Source organism: Anolis carolinensis, chromosome 6 (assembly GCF_035594765.1).
Source record: "Anolis carolinensis isolate JA03-04 chromosome 6, rAnoCar3.1.pri, whole genome shotgun sequence".
In the NCBI taxonomy this organism is placed as follows: Eukaryota; Metazoa; Chordata; class Lepidosauria; order Squamata; family Dactyloidae; genus Anolis; species Anolis carolinensis.
Window position 1 is genome coordinate 87,903,595 of NC_085846.1, and position 23,919 is coordinate 87,927,513.

The window sequence follows — 23,919 nt, forward strand, 5'->3', positions numbered from 1 at the left end:
CCCCAAATAATGAGTTACTCAGTTTGATTCAAAAATAACATTATGTGTTTTATTGTTATTTTATGTTAATGTGCTGCTCTTGGAGGTTCCCAGGTGCAGCATTTGATTTTTTTTTTTTTTTTGGAGGGAGGGGAGATGGAAGTTTTTGGAAGCCTGCAAAGAATCATATATGTCAACCATTGGCTACATGTTACACTTGGGCCTCTTCTACACTGCCATATAATCCAGTTTTTTGAAACAGATATTCCACATTATCTGCTCTGAACTGAATTATTTGAGTCTACACTGCCATATAATCCAGTCCAAATCAGATAATCTGGATTTTATATGGCAGTGTAGAAGGGGCCTAAGGGCCCATCAGACAGGCCCAAAAACCGGGACCTGTCTCAGTGTTTTATGCCTTCGGTAAAAACAAATTAATTCAGAACAAACCAGTGTTTCCTTGATTTGTCCCAAATTAATTAGATACCCCATTAGATCTGAGCCTTTTTGAAAGGCCCTGGTCTAATGGGGTATTGGGCTGTGAAGGCTCACTTCCGGGTAGTCCCGAGTCTACCAGGGTGTGAGTCTCCATTGCCATCTCACAGCTTTTTGGCTCCTGGAACCCAAAGATTCGGGATGGAGTCCACCCCCTCCCCTCAAGCCCTCAATTTCCCCCCTAAAAGTTAAAGAAAAGGTACCTGGATGCCATAACTTTCTTCCTCACAAGGAGGAGGGATTTTCCTCCTTGCCCCTCCCATCTCCCCAGGCATCATTTCCTTGTGCCAGGAGGACATGAAGAGGAAAGTTATGGCAGCCAGGTACTTTTTCTTTAACTTTTAGGGGAGAACTGGGAGGTGGGCTTTGGGATGTCTAAAAAGAAAAAGAAAGCCAATTTTTTTGGAGGAGTTGAGACAGAAACCTGTGCCGAAGCGAGTTATTTGAACTCCCTTCGGATGGATTTTTGCACTGTGTGGAAGCTCCCTAAGTCTACCAGTAAGGAAGCAATTGACCAAATATGGCAAAACACATGCGAAACCCTAAGTACCTGTACTGCCCCCTGTAGAGAGAGAGTTGCTTATAAATGAAACTTAGACGTTTCTGTGCTTAATCTCCCACACCATCCCCCATTGCCTAGATTCCCTTAGGTGAAGGGTTTTTTTTCTTTGAGGAAAGAAGGGGGAGAAATGGTACCAGAGAATTTAGTGGAGGGTAAGCAGACAATAGTCCTTTCCCCACTATGCTTTGTAATTTGAGTTGGGATACTTAAATTTCTACTCACCCTTTGTATGAACTGTTTTCTTACCTTTAGTGGCCATTGCTATAATAAACAATAATATTAGAATCATTGAGCTACAATGTGTAGTCCAGGGACAACTGAAGTACTCTGTAAGGCAGCATGGCCATAGCTGGCTGAGCACTAGAAATGATTAATGTTCCTATTTAGCTGGTGACCACTATAATTTTAATTTTTATGATATCTTCTTATTTTTACTAAATCAATCATCATGGAAAAGAAAGACCAAAATGAAGGGAAGTTAGGTTAAAAAATACAAATGACACCCAAATCATATATGAGACAAAGTTACAGCTAAAACTAAGAATACTTGCACTTCTAGGATGTCTGGATTTGCAATTTCTTTGTGAAAACAGAGGCAATTGCTTTCCCTCCTAAGTCTGAAACCTGGTTCTGGAGGCTTTTTTGACACCGTGGAGCAATTTGAGGTGGGCAGAATTGGTGGAGGGGACAACAGATGGTGGATTGACCTCCACATGCTGTTGCATTGTTGTGTACAAGGCAGATCATGATTAATCACAGGATGATCAGTAATCACAAGAGTTGAGGGGGTTTCTTTTTCATTTGATTGTTTATTCACTTGTTACTTAAGGTTTCCTCTTCCTCAAACAAGAACTCATTTGTTGATTATGGCCTTAACTGTAATAATTAGCCACTCTATTACATATTTCTTCAACCATTATCTCTGTTGGATTTCAGCCTGTGACACACTTTTCTTCACAGAATTGTGAGCTACGTCCTGTTTAAATGCATTTGTCCTTTAAAATACATTTCTATTTCATGCCTAAAAAATAGTCAGTGAATAATGGCTAAACAGGTGGTGACCTACTTTGTGTTCATAGCTCGGCTCTCTTTCTCGCTCCCTGAACAAGTAGCAATGCCACCTCATTATTCCCGCTGTCATTGATACTGATTTCTTTTTATGTCCTATGGTGTTTTGTCATTAACTGAGATTATAAATGATGTAAAGCTGGTGGCTTATGTAACACATCTAGTGTTTTACTTAGAGTTTGAACAGTTTATATGAAATTTCTGTCATACATTTCTTCTGCTCTGCAAATATCTTCTCTGTTTTGTGAATGTTATATATTAGTGAAAATGTGCAATTCACTATTAGCTGCAACATGCACATGAGTTTGTATGCTGGAATCATATGCACACATTTTTACATAACAGGTGAATTCTTGCTCTGAATTTCAGCTTTGAACTTTGTATCAGTCAAATATAAAAAGTTACCCTCTCCCCCTTTCCATGAAATTCAAACCTAATTTCATTGAAGATGATTTTCCTTCACCTTGCGTTCCGAGCCCAGCATATTTCCTTTGTAACACAAAATTTAATTTGATTCTCGCCTGTATTTGAAAACTGTTGCAGTCAGCTGTAGGTTGCATAGATTTCTGTCTGATAAATGATGTTCTTTACAGCTCCTTGGCATCCACATACTAGTTAATCTTTATACATTAAAATATAGTTCCCAGGAGATGAATATCATGCTGCTCACCATAATAAACTGCATGTTATAATGAAACTAATTTTATTGGATCACTTTGCAGTAATTAGCATCTTATGACTAGTGCCCTTATAGGATGGTCCATTGTATTTGAGAATTACAATCTCCATGAAGTATGTGCTGTCCTGCAACAAGCTGACTTCAGCCAGTTTTTCCAAATCCCTGCAAAGGAAACTGATGTGTTAGGATTCTCTTCTTAGTGTGTTCAGAAATCAAGATTGGGCTAACTGCTGTTTTTTTTTTTCTTTTTCAGATTAAATTTTTTTCGAGATGTTTCAGATTTTCGAGTATTGGCATGTGGTGGCGATGGAACTGTGGGTTGGATTTTGGACTGCATAGGTAACATGGTGGCTTTTACAAATCTTTTGTGGTTTAGGGAACAAACCCATCAGCCTTTTAAAACTTGACTTTTGCAAACATTTAATTTTGAGATTTACTAGAGAAAGGAGCCCCTGGTGGCGCAGCATGTTAAAGCGTTGAGTTGCTGAAATTGCGGATCGAAAGGTTGCAGGTTCGAATCCAGGGGAGCAGTGTGAGCGCCTGCTGTTAGCCCCAGCTTCTGCTAACCTAGCAGTTCAAAAACATGCAAATGTGAGTAGATCAATAGGTACTGCTCAAGCGGGAAGGTAATGGCGCTCTGTGCAGTCATGCTGGCCACATTACCTTGGAGGCATCTACAGACAATGCTGGCTCTTTGGCTTAGAAATGGAGATAAGCACCAACCCCCAGAGTCAGACACAACTGGACTTAATGTCAGGGGAAAACCTTTACTTTTTACATAGAGAAAGGAAGACACCCTTCCCCTCCATATTTAGAGAAAAAGAAGGTTTAAATGGTAACTAATCCTTTTCATATACTGCTTATTAGGAACAATTTTATTGTTGGACCTCTTTTTGTTACACTGAGCTGCTATCAGTAATATAATACATGAATCAGGACATTTTAATTGATTATAATTTGATGTGGAGCAAAAGTAAGATTATTGTTAATGTCTTGCTCTCTACACCATCTTTAGGAAAATACGTTACCACCTTCAGCTGGCAGACCATTTGGTTTAACTATTTGAATTCTCTTATAGAAACACTCAAATTCACTTGAGGTTTACTGTTCCCCCTTTAAACAAATCCCTCTGTGCATTACTATTTCAAATGCCTGCTCCAAGGCTTATTATTCTCCCACCAGCCTTCTGTAAATTGTAATTTGCCCCCATCCTAGGGGAAGTCTAACCTATATGAATCCTGAAGAAAGTAAATTCTTAGAGCAAGTTGTGATTTCAGCGAATGCTTTTAAGAATACACTGAGAAAGCACCTGTCAAATAGAATGTCTGACTTATTGAAATACAAGTAATTTAATTTTCATTTTCAGTGATGCTATAGGATATATTGTACATAATTCTAGTAATAATGTGTTCTTCTAGCAGAGTAGATTATAGAGTGTGGACTCTGTATTTCTTGACTTTGAAAAAGAAGGATGTTCTTCTCACATGTTTTTGAGATGTATGTTTAATATGTCCTACTCTTTTTCTAAAGATTCTTGGGGGGTGATCCTATAAATGATGTATGTGTTAAAACTTTTTTAGGATAACTTCTTTGAAAACCAGAACTGCTACAATAAGTTACATTTATGTTTACATTCCCAAAGAGAAGATAGACTAGCTTTGCTTCCAGAAGATGCTTTGGCTGAAGGGAAGAGAGTTCTGAGGATGGGAACCAACAGTGGACACAACTATTTTATGTATTTTTTATAACTACAACTTGACAAGCCTATGTTCCATGTTACCCATAAACTAATATAACATGGGTCTCCAGATATCCATTTTGATCCTGGATCTAAACTACTCTGATAAACTACTGAATATTGCTGTTATATGCTGTTAGCCACCCTGAGTCCTCTTCGGGGAGATAGGGCGGTATACAAATAAAGTTTTTTATTACATACTTTACTCAACTTGTAATTGGAATAATTCTCGGCTGCAATAATTATTGAGTCAAAAAATTGCTCCATTCATGTGCTTCAGTATTGTTTTTTATTTATATGTTGGTTTGCTTTCCTTTAGCATTTTACCATTTCTGTTTCTTCTGTTCACAGAGAAAGCAAATTTGAATAAGCATCCTCCTGTTGCTATTCTCCCTCTTGGAACTGGAAATGACTTAGCCAGGTGTCTGAGATGGGGTGGAGGTAAATATACCCTACTTTATCCTGTAAGATAAATCTCATTTTTCAGCAAAATTGTATTTTGTGAAACCAGTACATCTTTAGATGTAATATTTTAGCCATTGTATATCTATTAAGAGTGTGAAATAAAAATAGTATTTGAACTCACTTTTAAGATAATGCCTTCTGACAATGTTTCATATGATACTAGAGCAGTGGTTTTCACATTGCTGCCATGGTATTTCTGTTTTATACCATGCACAGCATACCCATCTTTCCTGCTTACTAAGAGAGTGTGTAATGCCTAAAATGCCTTGCGTGTAGCTGTGATTGGAAAATGCAGATGTCTGCTTCCCTTGCTAATTGGGGTAAAAGCTAGTTCACTTTATACTCAGATCATCCATACAACATCTAACTTCTGTTTCACCTTGACCAATGAGTCCTTAAAGCTGCAGAATATGAAGCAAGGCTGATAGAAAGCATTGGATTCGACTGATTAATCCTGTCCCCTGAATTGCTTGTATTCATCCTATCTATTGTATAGAGTCTGTGTATAAAATCAGCACTCACACAACAGAAAGTTGTATGAGTCAATGGGTACACAGATTTATAATTCTGGGCATATTGTTGCACAAGATTGAAATCTTTATGAAGGTAGCTTATAATAGATAATAAATTTAAATAGCAATTCTTTTGTCCTTTTAAAGTAGCGTTATTTCATTCTACTAAAAACAGTTTTTCTGCTGCCTTTTTTGAAAATATATTATCAAGTTTAACATGTGTGTATTTGCAAGGAATATTTAGGAACATTACCAAAATTTAAGTCATGTAGTGCTAATAATCTTGGTTGCCTTTATATATATATTATATGGATATATATATACATTTCTTTTCTTCTCTCATCCTGCACTAGATTTCAGACAATCAGTCTTCTGGTGCTATCTACCAGGATCCATGGAGGCAAAGAATAAAGAATAAGTAAAAAGCATAAGAAGAATCATATAAAATCAAGCCTCCTGAACCCTTGCCTCCTTTCTTGAAAACATGAGGACCAAGCTATTTTTTAGACACAGCACCTGATTTTTGGGATTAAGAGAAAAAATCTAGCCAAGGAAACAGGAGGCCTTGTGATTATGTAAGTTAATGCCACTTTAAAGTGCCAGAGCCATTTATAAATGGCCCTAACAGTGGTTGTCTTCCTTTTCAGTCTGAAGAAGACTCTAGTTTATAACTGCCTCACAACCTGATTGATCCCAATGAATGTCACTTGATGTCCACCACACCTTCCATTTGTCATGTGCTTCTTCCACTGGTGTGTGAAAGAGCACCTGACAACTTTGTATTATTGAAGTTAGGCGAGTATGAACCTGAACTGGTTGTTTATGAGAAAGCAAGAAATCTGTATAATCTACTCTGAGCTTTCTAAATGATAAACAGAATAACACATAATCCTAAACAGTTTAGGAATAAATAGCCTTAAGGACCTCTTTGTTTGATCTTGCCTTCAGATTCACATCTGTTTGAGGTCTATCTGAGCTGCTCATGTGCCCATCAGAAAAAAACAGAATAATATAGTGAGTACCAAAAACGCGATCTTTTGGGTGATGATCCCACAATTATGGAGTTCCTTTACTGTTCTTTCATACTCACCCAGGGACCTTGCAACTTTCTCTCTATTCTCTTTAACTCTACCACTACAATTTTTGTAACGTCTAAATCTCTTTACTTTTGAGCTCTTTCTGACTTTCTCCAGCATGGTCTTCTAAACCAGATGGCTCTTCAATACTTTTCTGAAGCTTTTGCTCTTCAAGAGCATGATCTTTGTGCTCACTCTAATCTTTCCTTTTATAAATATACTCTGATTTGTCATTAATGTTCAGCACTCTGTTTTTTCCTCTGTGTGATAAAGACCCTAAAACAGTGGCTCCCAACCTTTGGGCCTCCAGGTGTTTTGGACTTCAGTTCCCACGGTTCCTAACAGCTGGTAAGCTGGCTGGGGTTTCTGGGAGATGACATCCAAAACACCTGGAGGGCCAAAGTTTGGGAACCACTGCCCTAAAAGCACTTGTCTGATTTTGGAAGCTAGGCAAGATGAACTCTAATTAGAATTTTCATGAGAGACCTATTTTTCAGAGGAGAGAATTGGCAAAACCACATCTGAGTGTTCCCTGCCAATATAAAACCATATGAAATGCAGGGTATCACTAAAAGTTGACACATGCGCAGTATGCTAAAACTCCTACAGTTCAAGTCTTGGTATTTAAATAAGTCACGACTGGAATGCTAAGAAGTTTGCAGCCTTGTTAATTTTCTGATAACTATGGATTGAATGTGGACAGTCTAGACAAATAAAATGTCTCTTCTCTTGGTTGCCTTCAGCTTATCTTGAAGAAATATTTTTGGAGCTTGTTCTTCATTATTCCACTTGTTCCTTTTTCTCCTAATAGCTTTCTCCCAGTACCTGCTCTTTCACCTATATAATCTTACAAATTGATTTCTAGAAAATAGATGAAAACATAGAAGGATAACTCTTCTAGAGATATCAAATATAGTAGTTGGGGCCAGGCAGCTTAATAATGAATTATTAAGTAATCACTGCACTGATATGTTAATACTGTTGTTCAAAAATGGAAGAATTATTTGTTCTTGGTTGATATTTAAGAACTGGATTTTATCTTCATAGTATCATTTCCTTCTATCATATTTCAGCTATATCTGTCTCATTTTGCTTTACATGTTGGTAGCTCAAAGGTTCTTTCTTTAGAATTTTTCCCTTTGGAAATATAAGTTCTGCAGTTTAGGTCCCAGCTGAGAAAACACTAATTGTGTTAAATCCTGTTGAAAGCATTGGGGTATTCATCATCATTAAGTTTTCTTATCATTTCAATGGGCCTTAAATGTGATTGGCTTCCTGTAGATTAGGGTCATTGTCTGCCTATGTAGCCAATTCATCTCTTCATTTTCTTTTTGCTGTTTACAAATACATCTTGTGATACTCTGACATAACAGTATATTAAGAATTCCAGGGTCCACAAGCATACCTGAAAACCACTACATGCATTTCTTTCTAGCCATTGAGTTTTCATTTTTTCCCAGGAGCTTGCAGTTTAAAATGATAAAGATAACATTTTCAAACACTGATAAAACTTTAAAAAGACAGCCTGCCATCTTCTTATAAAATATCTTCTCTCTTTATATATACTTTGAACATCTTTTTAGAAAAAAAGAAGTTTATTTGATAAACACTTACAGTTCTATCTCCTTTTTCCATTCATGGTCAACCTCTGCAACTTAAGCAATAAATATTTCACCCTTTTAATGGAAGGCAGATGTCTTTATGCAATGCAGTGATTTGCTTTACAATATGACTTTATTGATACATAGTTGGCTCATGCATGTAGACGTATTTTAAACCTTTGCGCTAGAATCTGCTACATTATTATGTCATATGAGTTTTCCTACATTGATGTGCCAACGACGACTTCAGACACAGACATTTCATAAGTTGTCTAACCACTGTGCTCCTTTCCTCTGGAGCTTCTTTCTCCTTTGTTTGATTGTCTGGAATGTTATGCAGAATGGAAGAAAGTTGGGACACCTACTATCGGAACCCTACTAAATAGCAATTCATTTTATCAGAACCTTTCTTCTCTGGCTTCATTGCTGGAAGCCTGTTTCTTCCTAATTTATGGACTGTTCCCTTTGAACTAGTACTTAATTACTTTGCAAACCAGCTATCACAGTCAGAAGAATAAGTCTTCAAATTCTCTTCCTTTCATTATTCTTTGCCTCCTTTGCCACGGTAGCTGATGCCACAACACTGATTTTTTCTTTCTGAAACTTTTTCATAGGATTGGAGAACAGAAGGGATACCAACAAATTTATTTGGTGGTGAGTAACTTCCATCTCAATGGCACAAATTATCTGGCATGGATTGTGACTGCTTAAACATTTTTTAACCATTCACAATGTCAGCTCCAATTACTATTTTGCTTGGTATTATTTAAGTAGTTTACAGTAGGAAAAAGTCCCAATCCCAATAAAAAAGTAGAATTTAACTTCCTCTCTAGTAAACAAACATAACAAGGGGGGCATCATTTTCATTGACATTTTCACGAGTTGCAAAATACCGACAATAGTAGATGCATGAGAGTCTGAAAAATATCATATAATGTTAAGGATACCTAAGTGGGTGGGACTTTTAAGAAGCTTGCCTGCCTACAAAATAAAATGTGAGTGTAAAGTAGTCTTGTACATTTGTATGGAATCTCTATCCATTTTGTTTTGTTTCATTCGTTTTTCCCCGTTTTTGTTTTTGTTCATAGCTTCTGAAAACGGGGCTTTTATCCAAATGGGAGTTTTGTCCCACGTCTGAAAGAACAAAAAGTTTGGACCATTGGTGGCAATGGGAAGGCTTCCAAGGCTCACCCTCCCCTCAGCTTTAGGGCTAGAGGGTTGAAAATCACCATACAAGGAGGGCATATGGACCGCTTTTAGCCCACCAACTTTTAAAAGGTTTTCTGAATGGAGAAGGCAGAAGGCCAACAATATCTTTCCTTTGAAAAAAAATATTTTTAAACAAAACAATACTTCCCAGGGGGAGGAAAAAGGGAGGTTTTAAACAAAGAATTGAGATAAAAGTTTTAAAGATTTAAAAATATTACAATACAGCAAATAGAAGCTACAGAGATCTCCTTCTTTCCCCAACCTCCAAAGCCCCACAGGCAGTGCCATATAATCCAGTTCACACTGCCATATAATCCAGTTCAATGTGAATTTTATACAGCTGTGTGGAAAGGGCCTCTCATGCCAGATCAATGGCTCTTGTCTCCTCTGGAATAGCAGGACTGGAAGAGAAAATCTAGTATCCCCAAGGTTTTTTTCTAAGGCGGGAACTGCACTTGCTTGTGTTATAAATCTGAAAATTGATGATTTTGGGAGAAAATGCAAGAAAGAGCAACATGTGATTGGATCTGAGAAATGATGTGATTTGCTTTCTGATAGAACAGAACATAACACCACAAGCATATGACCCCCCCCCCCCCCCAAGACAACACACACACAGGCTAGCATCCTAGGTGATGCTGTTGAAACCTTAGCATCCTTTGGAAGGACAGACTGTTTTATTTATCTAGCAGTAACTCTATAATGTACTATAGAGACAAGGGACCAATTGGCTTTACTCACTCATGGGACCTGCTGCATAGTGATTATGTTTTCTGCTTTTGCTATAACAGTGGTAGTACCACTTTTAGGTAATATTATGGAACAGAAAGTTGCTGCCATAGCCAAAACTTAGTCTACCTAAGCAGCAGCAGTAGGTCTCAATAATAGCATGGGGGATAGAAGTGGAGGCACAGGAGAGGCATCAGCCAGGATCCTGGCAACTGTCCAAACATGCCAGATTAAAAAAAAAATCTTGTCCTAAAGTTTTTTCATTGTGTCCAGTGTTCTTTTAAGAGATGGTTGCCTCAAAATCTAAATGAGGAAGTGTAATAGTGGAATTTTGTGTCATATTTTATAGTAGCCATTTGTATTTAATTTATTTGTATTTGTTTTTGTATTTGGCAGGATATGAAGGTGAGAGCCTACTGAAAATCTTGAAAGATATTGAAAACAGCACAGAAATATTGCTAGACAGGTGGAAATTTGAAGTCATACCCAATGATAAAGATGAAAAAGGAGATCCAGTGCCTTACAGCATCATCAATAATTATTTTTCAATTGGAGTGGTAAGATTAGTTCTTATGCTTATGTGGTGGGATGGGGCACACTGTTTGAAATAACTGTTTCTAGATTTGATGCTCAGAGAGAACATAGATAATTTAATTTATATACCATTTTTCTTGTACAACGAAAACATAGAGGAAATAATTTGCATAACTCTACTTACATCATCAAAATAGAATTATTTTCTCAAGCTCTTCCACCTGTTCATGCATGGGCAATATAATCACACTGTTCCTAATGGTTTATATGAAGAGCTGCAGCACTAAATTAGTGGTGCCTGTGCAAATATAAATGATGAATCATTCATTAACACCTCTTAACTGTCATGTTGGTAAATATTCTGACTTTTAGAGGCACACTGCTGAAAAATGTTTTTTAAATATACTCTTTTTTAGTGGATGGAATTAGGCTGTCTACCATACGTTCCTTGATAAAGAAAATCAATGTACTTAGTGCTTCCCTACATTCATTACTGATCTTCCAGATGACATAGAAGCAAAATAGATGGTGGTGGCATTAGCGATGGGCCATAACTGTATGGCATAATTGTGTTTTTTGTGAAACAGGTCCCAGAATCATTGTCTAGGGTTGAGGAGGTATAGAACAGCATATTAGCTGTCAAACAGTATTGCCTAGAGCTAGGATAGTCCTGCAAATCCAGATGGCACAGTTGCCTTTGTGTAGGTCTCACCAATTCTTTTAAAAAACAGAAAGAGAGTGCAAAGTGGCTTGCAATTTTCAAAATCCTATCTCTCATTCATGTTTTGGGGAACTGAAACAGTATAGGCTTTCACCCTTTAGATGACTGTGCCATTTTGAGACATTTTTTCATGTGCATTTGGGAGGTACTCCAGTAAAGCTCTTGAGACTCCAAAAATGGACTTTGGTGCAATTTCTATGACCCTTGGGTTCTTGAACTTTAACCCTTGATGAGAGTTCTAGCAATAGCCTTGCTTGGTAAAAAATCTGTCTGCTATCTTCTTCATATAATGGGAGCGTGGCTTGAGGGACATCAAATATTTTATTGGACCAATGTTGAATGAAACTATGAAAATAGATGTTAGTTGGAGTGATAGCAACCGTGATAGTTGTTACAGCAATTCTGTTGCATTTATCAATGAAAATCAATGCAAGAATTTTCATGGTATCTCACCAGCCTGCTCTGCACAGAACTCACCTTGCAAAATGTTTGAACAATAGTCCTCCGATACTTGTACTGGCTCCCATATCAAGGAATGTCTGAAGGATGCTTGTGTCATGTAAAGACCAGGCATAAGTAAACTTCAGCCTTCCTGGTGTTTTGGACTTCAACTCCCACAACTCCTAATAGCTGATAAGCTGACTGGGATTTCTTGGAATTGAAGTCCAAAACAACTGGAAGACCAAAGTTCAGGAACCACTGCAGATTATGATTTCCTTGAGTTCACTGAATGCTATCTTAATGGCTAGTAGTGAAAGAAGATTGAAGCAGTTTTTTAAATCAACATCTGAGGGCTACAAATTCCCCACCTTGCTGTAACTGCAATAAAAGAGTGCAGTTACTATTTGTTAATTTATGATAAATTTATTATGAAAATGCTGTATATGTGCTATTTCTAATTTCTGGTGTTTATTTATTTTATTTATTTATTTACAGTATTTATATTCCGCCCTTCTCACCCCGAAGGGGACTCAGGGCGGATCACATTATACACACATAGGGCAAACATTCAATGCCCATAAACACATCAGAGACCGAGACAGACAGATGCAGAGGCAATTTAACCTTCTTCTGAGGGGATGTTCGATTCTGGCCACAGGGGGGAGCAACTGCTTCATCATCCACTCTGACGGCACTTCCTCATTCCAGGTCGTAAATTAGTTAAACTTCCCTCCCCACTTTTTTTATAAGTGGTACCTTATTTCCTACTTGATAGATGCAACTATCTTTCGGGTTGCTAGGTCAGCAACGAACAGGGGCTATTTTTTATTTTTAATTGACGGGTGCTCACCCCGCCATGGTCTGGCCCCGAACTCATGACCTCATGGTCAGAGTGATTTATTGTAGCTACTCAACAGCCTGCGCCACAGCCCTGCAGTGAACAAAATATCTATTTTACTTAGCAATTGTAAGAATAAAGATTTATTGATAGGTTTAAAAACCATGAAACTGATCCTAAATGTTCATATGCCACATAAAGTGAGTTTGCGTGTGAGCTGTACTCAACACACTGACGACAGTTGTGAGAATGTTGTATTCATGAGTTTCCTCTTGTTTTGGAGGGGTTGAGAGGGAAGTGGTTCACCTCATATATGAAGTGTTCACCTTATATTTAAAGTCCATTTGTGTGAAGGGATGCACATATTCTGCCGCTATATAAAAAGGTAATTCATTCAAATTTTATATAAAGCTGGAATTGATAACACTAAGATTGAATGGCCCATTCATTCAAATAGATAAAACCAGCAGTAGAAGTCATACAATGAGGAAAATCAGAATGTTCTTGAAATATTCTCTAGACTGAGACACATACTGTAAATCTTAACATTTCATATTAACAAGGGGCCATCATACTGAGAAAGACTCTTGTTCATATTAGTATTACTGATGAATAGAAATCAGTATATATTCCCGTCAAAGTTATTTTTATATGGTAGCAAAGGTCCACGACAAAGACAAGTGTACTTTTATAACACCTAATATATTACCATCCAAATGCACTATCAAATAAAAATTTGCATGATCATGATTTAATATCCTTCAACTCTAGCCAGTCACTAAGAGCCTCTTATTCTGCCAATAGGAAAAAAAATATGACTGCTTAGTTCTCATAATCGTAAATTTTGGAGTTGTTATGAATCTAACTCCCCACCTTAATCCTCTAAATTTTTATTCTAGTGTTTCCTTCCATATCTTTAATCTCTTATCCCAAAGCAAAAGAAGAACATGAGTATTTGCAGCTCAGGATCATATATTAGTTTTGTGCCATTTAAGGATTTTTCTTTTACACTCACATGGGCTACCAGCAAATATCCTGATGTTTTTTGATATTCAATGAGCAAAGCAGATATGTAATTGATGTTAATCAAAGGTAGTACAGATATGAAATACAAGACAAAATCAAAACATTGCATACAGCATCTACCGTTTTACAATGACTGAAGATGAGCTTTTCAACTATGTTTAGGTATTAAGTCCCATTGTTCTATCTAAATATGTTATTATTAATAATTTATAAAACTATGTAATGCGGACATAGCATAAGCCTAAAAGAAAACTGACATAAAAGGGGATGTTCGTAGTCCAAGTGTTCTAAAACCAATTTAGCAACAATTTAATAAGAAATAAATATTTTATATTAGAAGCTGCCTCATGTGACTTCTGTTAAATAGAAGTTTAACAACTTCTTTTAAACAAAACTCTGTTTTTCATACTTTTCTTGTCCACACACTGATTTGTTGTGCTCTGCTTATTGTTGGACAGTCCAAAGCTTCACGTAGTTAAAATGTGGTATCCGGAATATTACAGGCAGTCCCCAAATTACAAACAATGTATAGTTACAAACAAGAGTGGAAAGGGAAATTCACTCCTGAAAGAGTTATCACGAGTAACAAGCCAAATTTTTCAAAATCTAATTCTCAGGGACAGAAAGTGAGGAGAAATCTGAACAGGGCCATATACAGCAAAACAAACACCACAGGGGTGTTAACTCTTCCCTACGTTATCCAAAACACACACACACACACACGGCTAAAGTTACATTTTAAATATATTTGTTCAACAACTTCAACTTAAGAATGAACTTATAGGACAGTGGTTCTCAACCTGGGGTCCCCAGATGTTTTTGGCTTACAACTCCAGATATCCCAGCCAGTTTACCACCTGTTAGGATTTCTGGGAGTTAAAGGCCAAAAACATCTGGGGACCCAGGTTGAGAAACACTGCTATAGAACTTATCTGTTGCACCCCAGCGAAGGTCTACCTTGCTCTCAATGCACACCACTGAGACAGACTTGGTATAAACAGTTTATTGATAAAAGGTAAGGTAAAATGCAATAAGAAAATGCAATAATCAAAATAGAATCCAAAGTCCCAAAAAACAGTAAGTAAATCCTTAGATGTCAAGGCTTAAAACAGGAACATGATGTTCAAGGCAAAATCCAAGGTACATGATACAAACAGGAACATGAAGGCAAGAATACTTTCCCAAAATCCATTAGCAAAACCTGAACTAGAACTTGAGACTTGAAACAGGAACAAAGCAGGAGATCTTGTTCTAAAAGCAAAGTTGCTTGATCTGAGATGCTCTCCCTGCATCTCCTCTATTTACCCATCTTTGCAAGACATGAACACATTCCTTTGTCCTTGAACTCCCCCCTTCCTTGCAGAGATCCTGAGAGAACGCAGGGGAGGCCTGGTTCTCAAAAGTAACCTTGCCTCTTTGTCTAATTGCTGCTCTCTCTCATTATCACTATCTGAAAGTGAAACACCTGGTGATCGTTGACTTTCCTCATCCCGTTCAGAAGGATGGGAATCTCTCTCCTGGGTCATGCTGATCTGAAGTCTCTGCTATCTCATTTTGGCTCTCTGCCTGTGGCACACTCAGAGCTTCTTGCTGCTGCTGCTGCTCAGACTGCACAACATTTTCAGACTGTAAAACCCCAAATCCTCCTTCAACATCAGACTGAGCCACACCACTATCTTGTTCATAAGTTGGGAACTGCCTGTATATAATGTTCACAGTTCACAATATAAAAAGGAAGAAGACTGGGGGTGAAGAAAAATTTAGTAAACATTGGCTGCACCTTAAGCCTAACTGTTTTTTTTTAAAAAAAAATTTCACATGAGGTTTCAAGAATATAAACCCACTTCTTCAGATGCAGTATAAACTTATAATAAATGTTCAGGTATAAAGTATGTTTACACAGTTGTGGAAGTGGGATGGAATAAAATAGGATCCAGAAAGGTGCAATTCATGACCCTTGCCCTAAATTTCCAAAGTGAGTGTAAGTCTTCCAGTGGTTGGTGTTGATATGTGAAAGCAATAAATCTGCTTTCCTAAGATTGGTTTCCTAAAGTTCAAAATGAGAAGGTTCTTTTTGGTTAATGTGCAATAATGAGGACTCTTGCATTAATATATGTAGTGTCCCATTAAACTATTGCTTCTGTTCATTCATCTGCTAATGGGTTGGAATTGATTAATATAGTTCAGTTCTGCAGTTTCTCTGTGTAGGGGTTTTTGTTTTTGTAATTTTCATGTTCAAGAACTGCAACTTGTAAATGTATGTCCAGGAAGAGTGAAATGTTCTGCAACTGGTTTGTGGTGTTGCCATTTCTAATATCAAATTTGTGCCCCTGAATCTTCATCCTGTTTGCTGGCATAAACCTTTGGAAATTTAGGGCAAAGGTCATTATTTACATTTTTTCTGGATGTTGCTACTTTCCATCTCACTCCCACAACTTTATAAATTTGCTTTATACATGAACATTTATTATCAATTTTATTGCATCTGAAGAAGTGAATTTATAACCATGAATATGTGAAAATAGAAACCAGTTAGTGCTACATTTATTTTTCATTTTTCCCTCTCAGTCTTCTTTTCCCCTTTTGACTTTGCAAGAGACTGACATAGCTACTTCTTTGAAAAGATCAGAAAATATAACTTATTTCTGCCAGTTTCAAAAACTAGTGATTTGGGTGCAGTTCAAAGTACCCGCCCTAGCTTTTAAAATGCTGAATGGGTTAAGATCAGGTTACTTTGCTGCCATATAGATCTGCACAGAAATTACATTAAGGATCTCATCACACTGACTAAATCAAGTATCCTAGGATGCTTCCAGCTTGCTTCGGAGATGCCTGTCATCACACAACATTGTGTGACTTCTGGCAGAGACCCCACCCCCAACCAGGGTGGAAGTGTCTTCAGGTGCTTCCCTCCAAACATGGGAGCTTTCTCGTGTTGTGCAGGCTCCAATGGAGCTGGCAAACTTCTCCCCAGTTTGGGCGACGCTCCCCCCTGTGTGATGGGGAAGCACTGCTATGCCGAAATGACATGGAGGCGACAAAGTTGTGTGTATTCTGTTTCTCCATTCTTGCTGATGAAACGGAATGGGGGGCTCCTCCATGTGATAATATCATAAGAGATTCAAGCTTATAGTCTCTAAGAGTGTATGAGAAATGGGGCCTTTTCTGTTGTGTTGTTCTGATTCTGAAATGTGCTATCAAAGACTCTCAGATAATACTCTGAGTGAGACCTTTGCTCGTATCTGCATTCTGCTTAGGATGAAGTTGTAAATTGATCAACCTTTCATTAAATTATGAAATACAACTTGAATCACTCCACAACACTTGTTCATAGAGCATTGGGGGAGTGCAAAGGGATTCACAAAGGAAGCAACCCACTTCCAAACAAATTATTAATTTTAGATTCAGAAATACATAAAGATATAAAAGCTTAGATAAATGTAACTGTCATCTATGCAGTATATAATTAACTTACGTGTAAACTTATCGATACGTAATATTATTCATTATTTGCTGTATCAGATTTATAATTTACTAAGTAATGATTAACAGTTCATCACAGTACTGTACTGTATTAATATCTTCACATAATTTTGATGTATTCTCATATTGTTGTTTTGTAATATTCACATGAAATGTCTCCTCTCATAAATTGATTTTTCTTGGTTCTTTGTACATGAAAAATATTATGTGGCTAATTTTAAGACAAAATAAATACAGCTGGCTCTCTGTATCTATGGATTCTGTACCCATGGATTCAGAATGGTGTTTTTTGCCACTTTATATAGGGGACACAGTTCTTTCTGTCATAGTATACAATGGGACTTAAGCATCCGTGGAGCTTGGTATCCAAGGGGGCTCCTGGAACCAACCCCAGTAGGTACCATAGGCCCAATGTACTCAGCAAAAAAGGACACACCTCTTTATTTTCTTTTGCCTTTATTATCTCAGGATTATTTTTATTCTCATTAGAGTAAGAGTTTCTTATTTAGAGACAGACACCTTTGCTCCATGATTCCACCTTTGTACCATTTGCATGTGCTGGGAATGCTGCCACTGTTAATATCTTACGAAAGTTTGCTTAGAAAAAATATGGTTAACATGAATCAAATATAAAAAGGCAGTCATTCTGGAGACATAATAAGAGTAATTGCAGATGATTTCTAATCCACACCTCTTGCATGGTGATGGAATTGTAAAACGTTATTCCTTATTTTAACCCACATTTACAAAAACACATATATTTTTTAGAAAAACGTATTTTTTGCAAATATATAATAATGCCTATGAAAGCTTGGGTTGAAATGTCATATTTTACATTATTCATAAATAAACTAATGAGCATGAATGTCTGTTGAGTGAATGTTTGGAACTTATAGATCCCAGCAGCCTCAGTGAGTATCACCAATGGATTCTAGAAAATATCTGTAAGATCAGAGGTTGAACCTCTCCCATTGATGGAGTAGTGATTTCAGTTTATAGTCATTTCCCAAGACAATTGTGGCATTTTGTTTGGAACTAACCCTTTTAATTCTTCTGTTGACTGTTTTTGAACGTTGGGTGCTAATGCTTGAAGAGGAAAAAATGAAGTTAACAATGAGAATTGTCTAATGAAAAGAAATCATTTTTGAAAGGCATGTGTGATCGTTTCTGAAGTTATTAGATTAATAAGTACAGGCTTAGTCAATGACATTTCCCATCTTAGGAGGGTTATTGACATTTTGATATGAGACAGAGAGACCTTTAATGAGATCTCAATCAAAGGTAATATTTAGATAATGATACATGAATTCATAAATACTAGTCAAATAAAAATGCTGTAGTCCAATTTGGTCTTCACCTTATGGGAATCGGCACAGGCCACAAGATTAACAAGATCATGATTGACTAGTAATACCCTCTCACTTTAGTGCCTAATTATGTCTGGCTAATTGTATGAGATAATGTTTGAAGCTGAATTTAACAATGTAACTGAATCCATCATCCAGACAGATTCCCTGGGAAAAAGATACTTACCACACCAGGTATTAATAATTTCTGCCAGTATTAAATGTACTGTGTTCAATAGTGTGGTTATATTCAGTACACTTTTAAGTCCTGGCTGAGTGATTTCAAAATCTCTAAAGACAAAATTCTTGCCTGAGGTTAGTGGAACAATAGAGAAAGTGATAAAATTAAGACATTTTTTGCAGTCCACTGATTTACAGTCAGAGAGAGACAGTAATGGATAGTAAGAAACATGGAATTGGCTTTACAAACATGATTGCAATAATACCAATATTATTTCTCCTCCAAAAGCTTCTGTGAATAGGAAAAAAAAGTGAAAGCTGACATGGAATCATGATAAAATATGTTCTCTTGATTTTGATGGCTTCTTACAGAATTTGGTTGATTTTGATACTTCTGTGCCATGTTAAGCAGGTACAATCATAAGAACAATAATAACACAGCACTAGTCCTCACCATTTGGGTCTATATTGTCTTGACTATTATTGCCTTTCTGAAAACAAGGACTGATCTAGCACGCAAGGCAATAGTGTTATTTTTTAGAGTGAGCCCTACTAGATCATCGAGGACACATTGAGGTCGGTAGAATATCATACCGTCATAATTAGTTGACAAGTTATTAAGAAACATGAGCAGTAGTTTTTTTATAAACCACTTGTATATTTGATATTATACTTAATAGTTTGACCCTCAAATTTGCAGTGGTATATATTTCTGTTCCTTTAAAAGGAAAAGAGGGAGTGCAGTAATGAATAGTAAAAATAAACTGTTTCTCACTTCCATAGGAAGTGGTTTATAAGCATTGCCACCTGGCATCTTAGTGAAAGATAATAATAAGCATACTTTCTTGAAGATAAATTAGTGATTGGGTACATGGTAAGAATAAGTAAGTTTATACAAGTTACACTTGATGATGTATTGCTTTTTTAAAAATGAAATGAAAATTCATTAGCCTGACTGCTTTCCATCTATTTTTATTCTTTTTCAAAATAATAAATCATTCTATCTAAGCTGTTGAGTAGCCTAAAACCAGTCCCAGCTACTGTGGGTAATCTTTGCTTGTTTATCTGTTTGAATTGCATTAAGAATTTTTTTGTAAGATACATTTTATTAGATTATCTTGGCATAAAGGTTCTTACTTGTCAGAGTACTTAAGGCTCATCTGCACTGACTAAGTATCCTAGGGCCCATCCAAAATAGGAGTATTTCGGACTGACCCCAGAGACAGTTACAAACTCCATGCTCATTCCACAATGGTGAAGAGTCTTTATCATCCAGCTGGGTCAATTTGGACCCACTGGACTATGACTTTACTTTTCTTGTTACCACACTAGATAACCTTAGAATTTTGGGAAAGCTCTTGCCTATCACCTGCATCTTTGCTAACATTAGAAGGCACCTGCACGAGAGGTTCTAGCATAGTTCTAGCATAACCTTTTGCATAGGATCTGAACCCTGTACCATAATAAAAGCAGCTATACAGTGGATCTCATCAATCTAATATGTGATTCCCAACCTTTGGTCCTCCAGATGTTTTGGACTTCAACAACCAGAAATCCCAGCCAGTTTACCAGCTGTTAGGAATTGTGGGAACTAAAGTCCAAAATACATGGACGATCAAAAGTTGGGAACCACTGATCTAATAGAATGTCTTTAAAGTTAATTGCAGTTTCCTAAGGCTCACATTAATTGGTGTCAAAAATATCTGTTTTGTCATTCCTCTTTACTTTTTCTTCCTTTAGGTTATTCTCTGTGTTTTTGTTTCATTATTTGCCTTTATCAGTGCTTATTTCACCACTGTTTTGCTCACCTGTTTTCCCATATGGGATTCTACACAGTAAGCCATATTAATTTAAATTAATTACCTACACCTCCCATCTTGTTAAATAACTGTGTACTGACATTTAGAATACTTTAAAGTAGTTAACATGTATTAAATTTAATTTTGACATGACTGACATAATTCTAGTAATACAAATTCGAATAGAAACTAAATAATCCAGGAAAAAGTGAAAAAGGTTTCTAGAAATGGGCATTGAGTCTCATTCCTTGCCTTTTCTCAGACTGCAGTTCCCTCTCTCACACATTGCTGATATTCCTGCCTCTCTTGCTTAGGAATAAAGTTCCACACATAATTGGCTGTGTTGTACCTTGACAAGACAGTATTCAACCATTCTACAAATTGGCCTAACTCTCTGACCAAGAAAACTGCATATAGTCATTGCAACTAGGCGCAATTAGTGTGTGTGTGTGTGTGTGTGTGTGTGTGTGTGTGTGTGTGTGTGTGTATATATATATATATATATATATATATATATATATATATATATATGGGGAGAGAGAGAGAGAGATTAATAGAGAGACTAGGGCTGTGCAAAAAAATCATTTGTGGACTGTATTTACGATTCTAGAGAAGAGAGAAGCTGCATGCATACAGCAAGAGAACTAACTCCTAGGCGGTACTCTTCCCCTCTCTCTGCAGGAGAGATGCCGGGACAAGGCATGCCTGTCCCAGAATTGATGGTGGCGACGACCTCGCACACTGCCTGCCCTCCTGTTTATACTGCTCCTGGCCTTGGGTCAGACAGAACGAGGCCCTGCTGGAGGAGGATGTGGAAGAAGAGGCGGAGAAGAAGGGAGAAAGGGCAAGACCCAGGACCCGCCAAGCACCTCGCTGCTGCTCAAAGGCCTGTGGGAGGCTGCTGTCCTGCTCCTCTAAGCAGTTGAACAGCAACGAGGTGCTTGGCAGGTCCCAGTTCTTCCAGCTCCAGTGCGGACATGCCTTGTCCCCTGACATCTCTTGGCCTGCAGGGAAAGAGAAGGGAGAGTACCTCCTTGGGGTTAACTCCTCCAAGACTCCTCTCTCCTTCTAGAATTGCATATAGAGATTTAATTAATCACACTTAAGACCCACAAACAATTTTTTGCACAGCCCTAATGGACACTGTATGCATATTTCATCTTGATATTTATTTGAAGCCCTCATTTTTATTATAAGACATTTTTAGATTCTAACAAAAGTTATTTGATCTACACTGTGTGTTTTGGCACTTAAGAAGCTTTTGAAAATGTCTCTGGGTTGTTGTCTTACCTCTCTCTTTCTCTCCTGCCCTCCCTTACTCTTTTCTTCATTTTGTGTCCTGCTTCCTAAGAGTAAAGGAAGCAAAATATTTAACAAGCAAAAACTTCTTCATTTTCTCATCTGTAATTATTCATCATAGACACCAATGTAGAGTTTTGGTGGCATGCTTTTGCACTGACTGGCCATTGTTGACATATAATATTGCTGAAGTCTTTAAGCTAATTGTAGTCTCCATAGTGAAGAACACACATACTGCACTTTACCTTTTCCCCAAGTTATCTGAGTGTTAGCTGATTGCCTATAGTCTGTTTAAGGCCTTAGATGAACTGCAAACAGCTTGAATATCAATGTTACAGTTTTTGGCTTCTGAGATCAGTGGGGCAATTTATTCCAGATGAGAACTCACACTTTCAAAAAGCTATCCAATACTCTGAACCTATTTTGGGAATAGGTTTCAGCACCTTGGATAGCTCCCTTTAATACTAAATAACAAACCTTGTGGATGACCTTGCCTACTCATGCTAGGCCACAGGTATCACCTCTCAAGACACTGATGTAAATCCGTGGCCACTATGCAGTGATGGCCAAGAGTACTTACCATCAAATCTTTTAAAAGTTACTTTTCAACAACCCACTAGCTTGGGGACTTTGGGAGTGGCAATCCAGATAGTAATTTTTTCAGGTTTTGCTTTTTATACCAACTAATGAAGCTTGCTAATGCATAGCTGAGCAACTGCCTTGGTTGATCACATTTCTAGGAATGTCTCCACCAACTTACTAATTCCCTACATAAAGATTTAACTGCTGCTTTTATATGTAAGTTGTTGGAGATTAGCTCCTTCACTACATGGCACATAACTGGTGGGAACATATGGCTTTAATTAAGTAGCCTATTCTAGCTCCTTCTTAGGCAGCTATCCACATGGCAAACAATATTTGTTGAACACAAATCAAGTTTCACAGCTGCCTCTTCAAAGAAACTGATTGAATGACATAGGTTGCTTTTAAATACTATTTAGGGTTACTTTTTAGAACCTCAGGAGATTAAGCCAATAAAAAAGATGGATTGGTCACATACATTAAATATCATATGGCTCAGCCCCCACTTTTTTTAACATTTTAGTCTTCACGTTTGTGCTGAAGGAAACCATTATGCAACAGTAAATGTTGGCAAGCAACACTGTGAAACTGAAATGATTTTTGAATATATTTGTTCTTGTGTATTTCATTTTCCATGTAAGACACTCAAATGTGGCTTTTACAAAAATTAAGAGTTTCTTGAAACTTTACAGTTTGCTTTTTGAGATGCAAGGAGTACAAACAATGTTTGAACAAAGTTGACCAAAGCAGTGACTTTTATAAGTAATATTTCTCCATAAAGGCAACTGGACTTTAGAATTCCTCCCTAAACCGAAACTAATTAGTCTAATTTTACCAGTCAGAGGTTTTTATTTTTCTTGGTTTCATAATAAGGTTTTTAAATGTTTTCCTAGAACCATAAAACGGTAGAGTTGTAAGGGATACCAAAGGTCATTTAGTTGAATCTCTTGATAATTCAGGAAGTCCACTCTTGTTGATGGGGAACTAAAGCAAAGCAAGATTATTCCCTGGGTTATATGGAACGGAATGGCCTGAACCTTTGAGCAGGAGGTCATCCACATTGAGATCTTTGGGTACCAGTCCCATTTCTACTCATTTCCAGTATTCATACACAATTGTAATTTGATTGTGAATGTATAGAATACTATCTGCCTATTGGAGCAGAAAATAGACAAATTGTTGGGAGGTGGAATCATATGGAAACATGACTGGTTGATTGGAACTATGAGTAGATACACAATACACTACAGTCCTTCGCATTTCTTGGGACTATGAACACAGAAATCCCACACAGGTAAATAACCACGAATAAAAAATGCTATGTAGAGAACATCGTTTTATGTCCTCCAGCATGACTGTATGGTTAACTTCAGACAGAAGCTGACCATAAAACTGCACTGAAGAAAATAGAGATCCCTAGAGGAATTTTTCTCTAGAAATGTCTAGGTCCTTCAGCATGATTCTGTCAGAGGTTGGCAGTAGAATCACACGGGAGGACCTCGAGATTCCAAGAGTGAATATTTTAATTAAGTCCACAAATGATCAAAGCCTCAA

At 37.2% G+C, this 23,919-nt stretch overlaps 1 protein-coding gene across 6 annotated transcripts in view; it reads left to right on the forward strand.

Annotated features, from left to right (window-relative positions):
• The window catches only part of dgkb (diacylglycerol kinase beta), a 328,171-nt gene that overhangs the window by 134,172 nt on the left and 170,080 nt on the right, over nucleotides 1-23,919 (forward strand). For all 6 annotated transcript variants that reach the window (XM_008112613.3, XM_062984283.1, XM_062984284.1 and 3 more), the window contains 3 exons: nucleotides 3,040-3,125; nucleotides 4,876-4,965; nucleotides 10,513-10,673. In XM_008112613.3, coding sequence (XP_008110820.1) covers nucleotides 3,040-3,125; nucleotides 4,876-4,965; nucleotides 10,513-10,673 — 337 coding nt within the window. The remainder of the gene's footprint in view (nucleotides 1-3,039; nucleotides 3,126-4,875; nucleotides 4,966-10,512; nucleotides 10,674-23,919) is intronic.